Raw genomic sequence first — 14005 nt, 5'->3', positions numbered from 1 at the left:
GTAGTAATAACAGTAATAATTCCTTATTTCTCATGCTGGGGAAATGTATCTACTCTGTCAGCTCACTTTATAGAGGATCATTTGCTTCTCTTTCCAAAAAATTAATACTTAAAGAAAGGTAATTGCAAAGACTTTCCTACCATGAGAAGTCTTGTGGCAGGAAAATGTATATACTTGGGTTTGAAGTCCTACAGATACTGAAGTCTCTCTCTCTTTAATGGAGTCACTCCCTGCACATGTGCTGCCTCCCAAGGAACCAGGGGTGTTTCTGACTTATCTGCTAGCAGCCCAGGTGAGGGCCATGAGGAACTGAAATGCTCTGTGGGTTGTTAGAGGTGCTCAAGGCCAGGCTGGATGGGGCCCTGGGCAGCCTGGTCTGGCGGGGGCAACCAGCCCACAGCAGGGATTGGAAATGGGTGGCTTTAAAGTTCCTTCCAACCCAGGCCATTCTATGACTCTATGCTTCCTTGCTAGGTGAAGGGATTTTTGCTATCAATTCTATCATTGTTTTCATTTTTATTATGCATCTTAAAATATACATTTATAGAAAAAGACGTAGTTCAGAAAATTCTGTGCCTTTTATGATTCATTCATTTTTCTGCCCATCCAAAATTTTGCAGACACTTGTGTGTAGCACAGTACAGCCTCATTAGCCACAGCTGGAAGGAGGGAACCCTTTCTGGGGCAGCACAGGACAACCCGCAGGAATGCAGGTGTACATGCTCAGTGTCTAAATATGGGTGATGGATTTCTGTAGAACAGAACTGTGAGCAGATTAAATATAGCCCAAATCCTGCGTTGTGATGACCAGGGTGGCTTCCTCTGGCCCAAGGCTGCCTGGGAGCAGCAGTGTTGCTGGAAGTGTGATGGCTTGCCTTTAACAGGAGAAGAAACATCCACGCAGCCCTATGGAAATGCTGGAGCAGCATCAGCTGGGACACGTGCAGCAGAGTTTTTTGCTATTGAAATAGATAATCATGAAGTTTAGTTTGTTTTATATATGTATTATTTTCTCTTTTGTATAGGTGAAATGCAAAAACTGCTGTCCCCTCAAGCAGCTGGGCCATGGAGCCAGCAGAGGCTCCAGGATGGGGATAAAAACCATCGATTTCATGCATCTGGGCTGCAGCTCAATGTCCTGTCAGAGCTCACCGAGGGCTGCTGGCGCAGCCACGGTGGGAAATTACAGCTGTGGGCTGAGTAATGTCTGCGATCTGACCGTGTCAGGGGGCCTGGCATGACAAATGGAGGAGCTGATCCTTCCTGTTCGATAGCTGGTGTGCTCACATTGCTGTGTGCTGATAGCTGCTGCCAAGGGGCTGTGCTGCTGCCTGCAGCAAGGAGCTGGGGACGGAGGTTAGCACAAACCCAAACTCTTCCATGGGATTAGGCTCCAGTACTGCATCCCCAATTCCGCACCCCCACAGCATCCCTGGCTTCCACCTGGGCTCTGCTGGGAGGTTAGAGGGCTGAAGCCAAGCAGGAGGCCTTTGGCTCATGCTGTGAGCATCTCGGTGCTTTTTGGAAGCTGTCTGTCTGTTGGTAGCACAGGAGTGGCTGGGTGCCAGGGTTGCTTCCTGGCAGGGGCTGGAATGGGGCAGTGTTGGGTGGCGGGGAGGGATGGAGTGCTACAGAGACTCATGGTGAAATTGTTGATGGATTCAATTCAATCTCTGCTCTTGATATCATCTGCAAATATCTAAATCTAGATGTATGTATGTATAGTCCTTATAGTCCAAAGTAGATTGCTGCATGTGCTTCCTCTTCTGCAGCTCCAAAGCAGCCAGAGCTGGCTGGAATAGTGGTACTGACCATTTGCTACAATTGAAACTGAGATCACAAAGAGACCTGCTTTGCTGCCCTGTCCTTCTTTAACTGAAGCAATGCTGATTTGTGACCAGCACTGCAGAGGTGAGCCTGTCAGCCTGTGGTGGCAATGGCAAGGCCTTAGCCATTGCCATAATTGGCAGTAAATACATACTTACACTTAATTCTTAGCATGCTGTGTGTCTTCTGCATCCACACGTAAAGGAAAATAGGACCTTTCCTACGCCATTCGCGTCCACCTCCATCTCTGATTAAAACTGCCTTATGGCCTCTCTTTGCACCGTGGTTACTCGAGCATTTATCATTCCTGCTTTCTATGTGAGGCCAGTTGTGTACGCAGCCCTGGACCCCCGTACGAAGCAGTGCTTACAGCAGAACCCCGGCAAGCTCTGGCTGACAGCAGCGTGATGTGATTTCGGTGCCTGCTGAGCAGTTACTTCTGCCAACTCCTTGAAGTGCTCCTGCTCTCCTAAATGCCCTCCTCCTGCAACAGTGGGAGAAGGCTCGGTCTGTCCGTCGGTCCGCCTGCCCCGCGCAGCACGGCGGTTCTCGGCACCAGATGGCGCTCGCTGCCTTCCGATGAGCCGAACGCGCTCAACTTTCCCCGTCCCTTTCCTCCCCTCCCCGCGACTCAAGCCCCCGGCCCGGCCCGACTCAGGGATGCTCTGGGCTGTGGATGGGACCCAGGAGCCACTGCGGCCCCGGGGCGGGCATATACCGAGCGTGAAGGCTGCGGGAACGAACCCAAACGAGGGGGAACAGCCCCCGGCCCCAGCTCATTAACAGGGAGGCCGCTAATTGCCTTCCCCGCTGACCTCGGGCTTGTCGTGCGCAGCCGCTTCCCCCGGACTGCCCGCAGCCGCGGCCATGCGCTCAGTGATGGGCTCCGCTCCCTGCGGCGTGGGGTGGGATGCAGGGAGCCCCCGTGGGACGCGGGGTGTCGGTCGGTGAGGGACATGGATGCCCGCGAGGGGTGGGCTGAGGGTAGCCGGAGGGAAGTGGGGGCCGAGGGGAAGGATGCGTGCCGATCTCGGGGAGGGATGGAGGTATCCCGTGGTGATCGGGGGACGCTGTGGGGTCGGGGGTGGGGCGAGGGTGGCCAGGGTGCCGAGGGGAAGGGCTGCGGGCGCGGTGCCGGCTACCCGGGAGGAGTCGAGGGGGTGCCGGGAGGGCGGTGCCGGGGCTCCACGTGGCTCATTAGCGGGCGGCGATTTAATATTTATGAACTGTTCTTGTTTGAATCCCAAGTCTTCGGCTCCAGTTACAAGGAGCTGCGTCACCCCGCGATCACATGGTAATTGTTGCTATTTCCAGGATCCCAGCCTCGCGGAGTGGCACAAAAAGCTTTTTCCCTTTTTCTCCGCTTTTTTTCGGGCCCCCCTTCCTCTCCCTCCGTCTCTCCCTGCCGCTCCCCGCCCGGTGCCGGGCGATGCGGGGCCGGCGGCCGTGAGCGGGGCGGGCAGAGCCGCCCCCGTGCCCCCTCCATGCGAGCGGCGCGGCCCCAACATGAGCGAGCTGGAAGGGGACTTCACCAAGCTGCTGCTGCTCAAGGAAGAGCGCATCAGGGAGCTGGAGCGGCGCCTGGGCGAGAAGGACGAAGAGATTCAGGAGCTCCGCCGCCGCCTGCACAAATGCCACTCGGTGCTGCCGGCCCCCAGCCCGCACATCGGGCCTCGCACCACGCGGGCGCAGGGCATCTCGGCCGAGCCGCAGACCTACCGCTCCTTCCACGACCTCCGCCAGGCCTTCCGCAAGTTCACCAAGGCCGAGAGGTAGGGCGGGGGTGCGGGACCCCTCGGGGCTGGGGGAGAACTTTGGCTCCCGCGGGCGCTGCCGCCCCGACTCCGTTCCTCGCCCCCCGTCCGCTCTCAAACGCGCTCCGCGCCCACGAGGAGGCTTTTTGGGGAGGGCGGGGAAGGGTCCGCTTGAGCGTCGCGGTGCGGTGGGAAAAAAGGGAAGCGGCGCCCGACCGCATCCCCGGGGACGTGCGGGAAAGTTGCGGGCGGAGCGCGGCCCTTCCTGCGAGCATCCGCGGCCCTTCCTGCGAGCATCCCCGGCCGCGTCCCCGCGCCTCCGAAGCCCGCTCGGCGCGGCCGGGGCAGCGCGCACCTCCTGCGCACAGAGCGGAGCGCACCTTGCCGCCGCGCTGCCCGTGCCCCCGCTGCGCGCCAGCGAGTGGGGAGGAGAGCTGTTTCCCGGCTCGCCGTACTTCTTTAAAAACGCATCAGGAGCGGTTGGTTCGGTTTGGACTTTTTTTTTTTTCCTTCTTCTTCTTCTTTTTTTTTTTTTTTCGAGTTGTGTCGGAAGACTGAATAAAACTGAGCAAAGCACTCTGTTCACCTCCACCCCAGCTAAGCGCATCCCTTTTCACCCTCTGCCCGAGGCACAGACCCTGCCCCTCAGAGATTCCCTTTCCCTCTTCCCTTCGCTCTCCCCAGACCCAACCCTTGCATGGGGCCATGCAGCACCCACAGAGACATTTCCCCGCGGTGCCCCTGGGTTGGCACCCCCATCCCCAGCACCCCCAGCACCACACTGGGCACCCGTCCCCACAGAACCAACCCCCACCACTGTGGGATGGCGTTTGAGTTAAAAGTTTAAAGTGAAATTAGCGAAAAGGAAGGTCTGCTTCATTCCTCTCCCATCTCATTACCACGGTGCGATGTTGTGTGTGCCCCAGTGTGCCCCAGCCTGCCCTCATCTCCTATGCCTCCTGCCCGGCTCAGATCTGCGGGAGCTTTGAGAAGCACGCAATGTGCTGCTACAGCCCAGCAGTGCTCTCCTGTCCCCACCCCAACGCGGTGTCTGGAGCCACCTCCTCCCTTTGGGCACTGACCGCAGAGCGGTGCCAGCAGAAACCTTCTCACCCCGGCCTGGCATCGGCCTCCAAATGCTTTGTAATGTCTGAAGATAAACACAGATTGATCTGCAATGTGATAAATTCTATTTATGGCGAGATGGACTGCGGTGCATACCGGTGTTTGAAACTCCCAAGAAGTTAGAACTGGTAAATGGGACACAGAAACTCCAAGAAGTGGGTAAATCCCAGCTGGAAGCAGGAAGCTGGGTCTCTGTCTATGCAGCTGCAGCAGTGTGCCCTGCAGCCTGTCCTATAATGTTGTACAGATGAGGGCTGAAGGGGGGCAGTGAGAACAGAAGGTGCTGAAAGAGGGGCTGTCTTTTGTCTGGGTGCTCTCATGCTGTTATTCCCCCCAAGCACTTATTTGCCTGGGCTTTAATGGAAGAAGGGAGAGTGTTTCTATGACCATGAGTACAGCACAATTCTGATAACAATCAGAGCTGTGCCTGTTTTCCATAATGCAGCTCTTTCCTGTTGTTTTCTTGCTGCGTTATTGCTCAGAGAGATGTGCATAGAGAGAGGAGACCTCTGCGAATGATTCTGTCTGTGTGAGTGTGCTGAGTGCATGCATCACACCAAGCCAGCTGCTGGCAGGTGCTGGGGGTGAGGAGGGAACCCTAGCAGCAATGCCCTGGGCACCAGTGCTGGACACAGCTGCAGGTGTGCTGGGGGCAGTGGAGGAGCTGCTCGCTCCTGGCAGTGAGGCAACCCTGGGAGCCCAGGGCTGCTCCTCTGTGTGCTCAGCACCTGAGATGCTTCGTGCTGCGTGAAAGATGGGTGTGAGCCCTAAACTCTAGGTAAATGCCTCAAAATGTACTCTCTAATTTGGAGACGCAATACTTAATTCCAGCTTACTGCTGCTTGTTGCAGCTGATAAGCCCTATCTGAACCAGTGCTGTGCTGCTTTGGGAGCAGCTACATATTTGGAAGCAGCCAATAAACCCCTGCACACGGGTAGATGCGTGCCAGGGCTGCGGCACTGCTGTGCATGTGGCTGCGCTCCAGGTGTGCGGCCGCATCCTTGGGTTGAACGGTGCTGTCTGTCTGTCCTTCTGTGTCAGGTCATGTCAGGGCATCTCTGAAGGGAGCCCTGCCTGCTCCCAGTGACTCTTCCACTCACACTTGCTGCGCTTGCAAACTTTGCTCTCAGGCGTTTGGACTTTTTCCTTCTCGTTTTGGGAATTATCTTCATTTCAGGATGCGTTTGCCACAAGATGGCAGTGGGGACCAAGGTTTTGTGTAGCAAGAAGCTGGGACTTAGCGAGCTCTCAGCCCAACAGCCCTCACGCAGCCCTCGTGCTCGGTCTGTGCTTCGTGTTATCCTGGTCGGAATCTCTCGCTTCTGCCCCTTTCTCCTTTCCTGCAGGTGTAGGACAGCGTGCTGCTGCCAGAGCACATCTCCCACCACGCAAGGAGGTCGAGTGGGTCCTCTTGGCAGCAGCATGCGGTGAGCTGGATCTCAGTGGTGGCTGTGGCACGATCATCTCATTCCATAGATGGTAGTGTCGAGGTCAGCAGGGAGCGACCACACGGCAGGGAAGAGTCAGACACAGAACCAGCAGCACTAGGGCTGTCCCACGTAACAGCTGAGGTTGCTCCTGTAACCGGAGTATCCTCCTATTTCTGTGCAGCAATGGAGGTGAGGAATTGCACTGTGTGTTTAATCTAAACCACCCAAAAAATGCCTCATTTTCCCTCATTTATCCTTTGCCAATCTGCTTCCATTCAGAGTGATGTGGCAGCACATTCCTGGGATATTTCAGCACCAGTTGATTGGCAGGGAAGGATTTTATTTGATTAATCTGAAGGAATTTTATTGGATTCAATGATATCAGCATGTATACAGCGAGAGCTAATGCTCCAGGCACTCCTGTTGCTTTTAGTATCCTTATCTTATCGCTGTCCCAAAGAGAGGAAAATCCAAAGGGGGAAAGTTTGACCAAGCATTGTTTAACCTGCAGATAACCAGATAGCACTGCAAAGAAGCAGCAGGGGTGGGAACCGGGCTTTGGGCAGCCGTCCCTTGGACTGACGGCATGCCAAGTGTTGGGGTGGCACATCCATCCAGGGGGGTTTGGTGGCATATCCATCCAAGGGGCTTAGTGGCACAGGGCATCAGGTCCCCAGGGATGCCTGGGGTCACAGAGGGAGGCGGAAGAGTTTGAGAGGGAGAAGGAGAAGCAAGCGTTCACAGCTAATCGATAGAAACTATTTCCTGTCGTTTAATTTTTAATGGGCTTCTAGCTACTGCTTCCCGTCAGCGAAGGGAGGGGTAGGGCAGGGTGGCCAAATTGAAAATCATGGAGCCCCGTGTTTTAATTGTCTGGGTATTTTTTAATGAAGCCATGCCAATGGGAGACAATCGTACAGCACACCTTACAGCAGGATTTTCCTGTTTTGGTCACAAATCCCCAAAATGGGAATGCATGTTAGCTGTGAAACCAGAGCCACTCTCTCAGGTGAGATGATTGTTGATGTGAGCTCATTTGGAAGATTTAAAAGGGCTGTGTTGTTCTTTTCATGTCTCATGGCTATCGCTGGAGGTCACTCTGGGTATGGAGGAGAAAAGGATCTGGGTCTCATTTCAGTATTGCAGACTGCTTGGCCACAGCAGTTCGTTGTTTGGCTTTTCTTGGCTCACAGCAATGTCACTTTCTCTCAGAACTTCAGGCCATACTGTGGAAAAGGTAATTCTCCAGCAGAAATCTCAAGGGTGACAAAGTACGTCAAAATGAAATGAGAAGAAGGACTAAAATAACCCTGCAAGTCCTTCTTTGCAGCTTTCCTAATGAGAAACTTGGGAAAAAGCCTTCCCGAGGTATGTGCTCAGCTGCTGATGGAGGTCCTGGAAAACATGGAGCAGGGTTGGCATAGGCTCCTCCAAGAGTCTACCCAGTGCCATGACCTCCCAGCTGGAAGTGGTAAGGACTGCTGCAGCCTTCTGATTTTTTTCCCTTTGTTTTTTTCCAGTTTGTTGTTGTTGTTGTTGTTGTTTTATTTTTTGCTCGTGGTTGTTCCATGAGTCTTACAACCCCGCAGTCACAAAGGAGGCACGATGGAGATGCTGAAATAGCTGGAGAGAGGGAGGCTGTGCTCAGGATTGCATGTTGGTGCAGCAGCTTGGATTCTCCAAACCTGTCCGCCAGCATTTGCCATCACAAATAATGATGCTTATCTTCTGGCTCAAACCCACATTTGAGACAAAACCCAAGTGTTGTGCAAAACTCTGCTGGTGGCTGGGGAGCAGCCCCTCCTTCAGCGCGGCCTCCAGAGAAGGCTTTGGACACTGAGAGGTGGGAAGAGTGGGTGGCTGCTGTGTACAAGGGCAAGAAAGGACCCACATCCAACCCACATCCTCCTTCGGTTGGTTTAAACATTGGTCAGAGCATCTAGTCCTAGAATAAAGCTTCCCCTAAGACAGTGAGCTTTGAGGGTCGTACTGAAGCAAGTCTGTTGCATTTCCCCTCCCAAGAGATGCTGCTGTATCTCTGAAAAGGTCACTACAGTTGTCCATTAAAATGTGAAGAGTGTGCTACATATATTGAAGCACCACTTGGAAACCTTTATTCAATTTACAGGGCAGTGCATAAAGAACTTTCAAGGGAGGTATATTACGGGTAGCAGCAGGTGAATGTGACATCCAAGCATTCCCGACTGACAGTGATGTGTAGTTTGATTTAGATATGGTAGCAAAGTATGAGCTGAAGATGTAGCTAAGCTTTGTCATAGGTTTTTTGACACTTGGTTTGCAGTAACGGGGTACAAGGCTGTGACTGATCCTAGTGAGTGCAACAGGATGGTGATTTGGAGTGATATTGCTTTGTGTTTTGCTCTCCGTTGGAAATTCCTCTAAAATCCCCCAAGGTAAAATCACATCAATATTTTAAATATTTTAAGTGGCCAATGTGTGTATAATTCCTATTAAAAAAAAAAATAATCTGTTTGCAATAAGGGATCTGGCTCAGAATCTTATAATTCTACTTCCCACTAGGTGATATTTATGCCTGTGATGTCATCACTAATTTCTCTGAACTCCTTAATGTTTCACATGCAGGAGATTGGCCCCAGAAGAGCATTTGCTTGCTTACACTCTGTTATATACCCTGCAGTACTTGAAATTGGGAATGATAACTGGAGATAATTTCTTGAGGTAATGTGATGAGAGACCAAAGAAATGCAGCCAAATCCTCTGAACAACTTCATGTGCACGCTGAAGTTTGCGTGCATGGCTGATAGAAAAGCTTTTGTTTCAGCAGGGAGCAGCTCCCAGCTGGGCTGGGGGGATGACAGGCTGCAGCATGGCAGCGAGAGGTTCTGGTAAAATAACTGGAAAGCTGCTTTCTTCTGCCTGTGTTGGTAGTAAGAAGGCAGTGTCTCCAAGGAAGGCATTCCTGCTTTTCATCTCCCAGCACTTATCACTGGAGGGCAGTGGTGTCTGGGAAGATGACTGGAGGAAGAAAACCGCAGATAAATAACGTGGCGCAGCTCCTGGAAGACAAATACAACGTGTGCTTGAGGATCAGAGCGAGGATTTCCAAATTTACTGACATGGAAATACCTTCTGTGCAGTTTAGCCTCGGCATGAAAAACCTGGGCTTGTTCTCCACAGCAGAGGGGAAGGTGCTGATTTGGGTTGCAGGGCCCTGCGTTTGGTGGGCCCTGCGTTTGGTGGGCCCAGCGCTGCTGGAGCTCAAGGAGTGTTGGGCATCGCTCTTAGATGTAGGGTTTGGGTGGTGCTGCGTGGAGCCCACAGTTGGACTCTGTGATCATTAAGTGCCCCTTCCAATTTGGGAAATCCTGTTTTTCTCTGATTTTAGGGTTCTATGAGATTCGCCCAGAAGCTAAGGCCAGGGTGCCTTCTTCCCACTCGTGAGACTTCTGTGGTGGAAGAAGGAAATACAGCACAGAAATGCCTCACTGCATAGCTCCGCCTTGCCTTCTGCTGCCTCCCTGTGTGATTTGCCCCTTCTTTCTGTGGATTCCTTTTTGTTCTGCTCACACAGAGATGGTCCCATAAAAGTTACGGGGTCACAGAGCGTCTAAATGAGGGGCAGCTCCACCAGTGCCATAGTGAAAGACCAGGAAGGTGGGTCCATTTACATTCCCTTGCAGCAAACCCTGCACATTTTCACATGAGCACCACAGGCGTTAAGAACTGTTTTTTTCAGTCACATGTTGGGCTACAAACAAGACTTGAAAGCCTTGCTCTAGTGAAATCCATGGGGATTTGGAAAGCAACAAAATGACAGTGTTTTTTTTTTTTTTTTTCTTTTTTTTTCTGTTCTTTTCCTGTTGTCTTTTGTTGAGAAAGCAACAGTCATCCTATAATTATTCAAGGGATATTTTAGTTTTTCCAGTTCCTCAAACAGCAGATTACTTTGGAAGGACTAGAAAAAATTCTTGTACTTTAAGCAACAAACAAACAAGTAAACAGTTGACTTTTACTTTTATTTTTCCTGTAAGGATAATATAGGGCAAGGTTTAACTGCAGAATCAAAGCATGTATCTCAGTTTAGGTTCCTTTTATGGCCACAATGTGGAGGTCAGCAAATGTCACGAGAACTTTACATTGCTAATGTGTTTTGGTTTCTTTTATGATGTGATCAGTGATAGAATGGAAATAAAGTTGTTTACAAGAAGATAGTGGGATATTGATCTCCTCAAAATAACTGTCTCTAAGTGCATCACTTGGATCTTTGTACTTTTCTAGTAGAGATGCACTCATGGCATTCACCAAGCAGCAAGGAGCCTTAGCTGTGCTTGCAGTAGGAGAGCCTTTCCGTGCAGGATGATGCTTTGTTCAGCTACCATAACTTGCAATTAAAGAATTCAATTCCCAGGTCTGCAACAGAGTCCCCAAGAAAGGCTACAGGAACCACCGGCTTTCTATTAGTTCAACCTGCTTTCTTGACCTGTTGGCCTTTGTATACGGCTCTTGCATTTTGAAATTCAGTTTCCCAGCAAGGGAGTTTATCCACATAGGCTGTGTGTTTACTGAGCAATAGGTGTCAAACTGTGGATTTTTTTTTTTTTTTTTTTAATGTTCTGTAACAGTTTTAATATTTTGGTATGGAACATGAGAATCATGGTGGCAATTTTGTCGCACTGAAGATAGGGGACAAACGTGGAGCACTGGAAGAAATGTGAAGTCTGAGCATGGCAGACAGAACGAAACAGACTTTGTTTTAATGTGGAAAAGAAGAAATGATGATTAATTGGGCTTAGTGAAAGTGGGGAAGAAAACTGGCTTTATGACTCTGAGGTACATTATGTTTGCTTAAACAGATATGATTTATATGAGTGTTTCCACTGCAGTGAGGAGGAGGATGGAGGATGTTACAGTCCTGGAGAAATTGCCCATAAAACCAGCTGCAGTTTCACATTCCTTTTGCTGCATCTGCTTTTAGACCCTTAGAGTTAGCTTTGTGAATAGCAAAAACCCAGGTAAGTGCAATAACGTTTTGAAGAAAATCCACTGAAAAAAAAAAAAAAAAACATAAAAAAACCTCAGTCTATTTTGAATTTAAGATGATAGTTTGTATGTGAGATCCCATTATTTAAACGCATACATCTGTTATTCCGAATGCTGAGAAATGTTTAGCTGGTATTGGCAGATAGAGCACTGCCACACATTGTTGTGCAAAAGGAGAAAAGAATGAATGCATTGAGAACAGAGTTGTTTTTATTGCACAACAGACCAGACAGCAAAACTGCCCTGTGTCGGTTGTTGTTGTGCAGTTACTCCCAAATACATATGCTGCTCATTTCCTTGGCATCTAGGGGTTGAAAAAGATTGAGCTCAAAATCAGCTCTGAGTGAGGAGGTTCTCCTTGGGATCATACCTGTTCCAGGTCACGGTGGGGCTCCAGCTCCATCAAAAGGAGCCACCGGGATGGTGGGAGTGAGGATGGAGCCATAGGGCTCATGCAAATGGAAAGCAGCAGGACTGACCAGCTCTATAGGGAACATTTTCATAGTTCCCTATAGAAAAACACCACGGGTGTTAGAAGATATTTTTATCTGTACACTTGAAAGCATTTTCCTTTGGAAGTGAGTCCTTTTGCAGTCATTTCGCAGATGATGGGAATAGGAATAACCTTCTTGTGGTTGGTGTGCTGGCTGGTAGCAGGGTCAGGATAGGAGCCTTGTGCCCTGCAATTCTGTGGACATTGCTCAAAGAGAAACATTCTCCAGGGCTGTGCAATGTTTTGTTTCTTTTATGCATTTCCTTTGCCAGGTTCTGCTGGTGTCACTGTATAGAGTGATAACCTTAAAATCACCATCACATTTCTGTCTGACGTCAGCTCTCTCTGAAGCTAGAAAAGCACTATTGAATATGTAAAAAATTAATATCAAAGCAGCATTAAAGGCTCTTATTTTTTTTCCCTCACACATTGATTTTCTTTTTTTCATGCTCCATTAAGAAATCTGTCTCAAGGTAACGGGAGAAATCTGTCCATTCCCTTTCATTGCATAATGCATGGCTGGGGCATTAGCGTGGTGTGTTGGCAGTCAGGCTCTCCCTGCCTTACTTTGATCTGCAGTTTTTATTATCGATGTCCAATTCTGGGAACGATCAGGCTTTCTTCTGGAAACACAGACCATGGTAACTCATCTTCCTTGCAGACACCCTGATCTTTTTATCATCTGCTGGGCTCACTTTTCTGCACAACTCAGCCATTGCAGAGCAGAGGGGGCTGAACCAAAATGGCAATTTGTCCTTCCCCTCCACAGCATTAAAATGATTATTTAAATTTCTATGCGAAGGTCGACATTCTGTCTTCTGGAGGGGGATTGCTTGTGGCAGCTCCAGCCAGAAGTGTGCTCCTCTGGGAAGAGAGCCTGGAAAAGATAGCTCAGGTTGCCTTGGGTGTAATGGATATGAAATGAGGAGATCTGCTGGAGTAGTTTCTTACTCCATTAATGTATGTGCTTGGGGCAGAAGAGGAAATATGCATGGGAAAGGGAAGTGGGAATGGTGTTGGGGTTAACTAAAGGACATTTTTACAGAAATTTTGGTGCCTGATTAATCTATGTCTCTGTGGTAAACTCTGTCCTGGTGAAAATAACCAGCTCATTGCAGGACTTTCTGCATCCAGACGCTGAACCACTTGTGGTTTCCCTTGCCCATCTCTTTATGAGCTCTTGCACCTTTTCTACTGGGGTGACCCGTCTGTGCTATCGCTACTCCGATATGAAGGCCAAGGTGAAGCCAGTTTCCACCTTGAGCATTAGGTTGGTTGACCAGCTAGCATGGGAATCTGTTGGGGAAAACAGTTTTCTCATTCTGTTGCTAAATATAAAGCTGACAAAAATCAAGTCTTTTGATTTAAGAGTTTTTAAACAAAATCTAAATAAAACATGAAAATAGGAGTGATCACATGAATTTAGTGGTTAGTGGTCTGCTTAAATTATGTCATTAATCTCCCTGAGTCATGTTTCTGCAATCATTTTGCCGAGGCAGCATGTGAAACAGTCCATTTGAGCTACTTCTTTCCCACCATGAATATTCCTCTGACCCCATCCTGGGCCTGTGATTCATTAGGAACTGGAAGCAGCAGTTATTTGCGTGGGCGTTGAATTTACTCATCATGCAATCATTTTCACATTGTGAGGCATAATATGGAGCTGATAAAGTCTGTACATCTGCATTCTGTCTGGGCTTCCGGGCCAAGAAGTCTGTAGGATGTTGGACTGACAGCATTAGTAAATTCAGCGCGTAACTGTGATTTACAGAAAAAGGCTTTACAATTGCATTTGTATTCACTTTTGAATCCTTTTACCATGCCTGAAAGATACCGAGTAGCCAAAGAATGAATGATAATGAGTTCATTTTTCACAAGTGTTTCTGTTATAAGGCCGGCGAGTCCAGCTGCAATCGTCTAGCCTGACTTGCAAGAGATGGGCCATTAGCCTTTTTGGAAGTTTTGTTCTCTCTAGTGTATTTCTGCCTTAAAAGTAATAATAATAATAAAAAGCATGCTTTAGAAGTTTGCTAGGGACTAAGAGAACACCATGATCCCGTAGGAAGGTGGATTGCCCTAATAGCTGTGCCTTAAACATTTGTGTTTCAAGCCTTGGTTCATCTGGCTTGACAGCGCTGCTGACCCCTGCTGCTGCTGCTTGTGGGGTGAGCTGATCACTCTCATGCCTTTAACCACTACTCTGCCAGGAACACTGGGAGAAAAACGTGCTCACCGAGCTCTTGTTTGTAGGTCAGTGTACAGCTGTTACTGCACTACATACTGCAGATGCTTTTTCAACCGAATTTGCAAGCGATTTAACAAAAGCTGCTAAGTTGGAGTCATGACATCTATT

At 49.5% G+C, this 14005-nt stretch overlaps 1 protein-coding gene across 1 annotated transcript in view; it reads left to right on the top strand.

Moving 5' to 3' along the window:
- The first annotated feature begins 3064 nt into the window (after window positions 1–3064).
- The window catches only part of PRKG1 (protein kinase cGMP-dependent 1), a 393227-nt gene continuing 382286 nt past the window's right edge, over window positions 3065–14005 (top strand). The window contains exon 1 of the mRNA XM_085228931.1: window positions 3065–3599. Coding sequence (XP_085085057.1) covers window positions 3334–3599 — 266 coding nt within the window. The 5' untranslated portion in view covers window positions 3065–3333. The remainder of the gene's footprint in view (window positions 3600–14005) is intronic.

The sequence above is a fragment of the Meleagris gallopavo genome, chromosome 8 (assembly GCF_905368555.1).
Source record: "Meleagris gallopavo chromosome 8, MGAL_WU_HG_1.1, whole genome shotgun sequence".
Taxonomy (NCBI): Eukaryota; Metazoa; Chordata; class Aves; order Galliformes; family Phasianidae; genus Meleagris; species Meleagris gallopavo.
The sequence above is the reverse complement of the archived record's forward strand: the minus strand, read 5'-3'. Positions and strand labels throughout refer to the sequence as shown.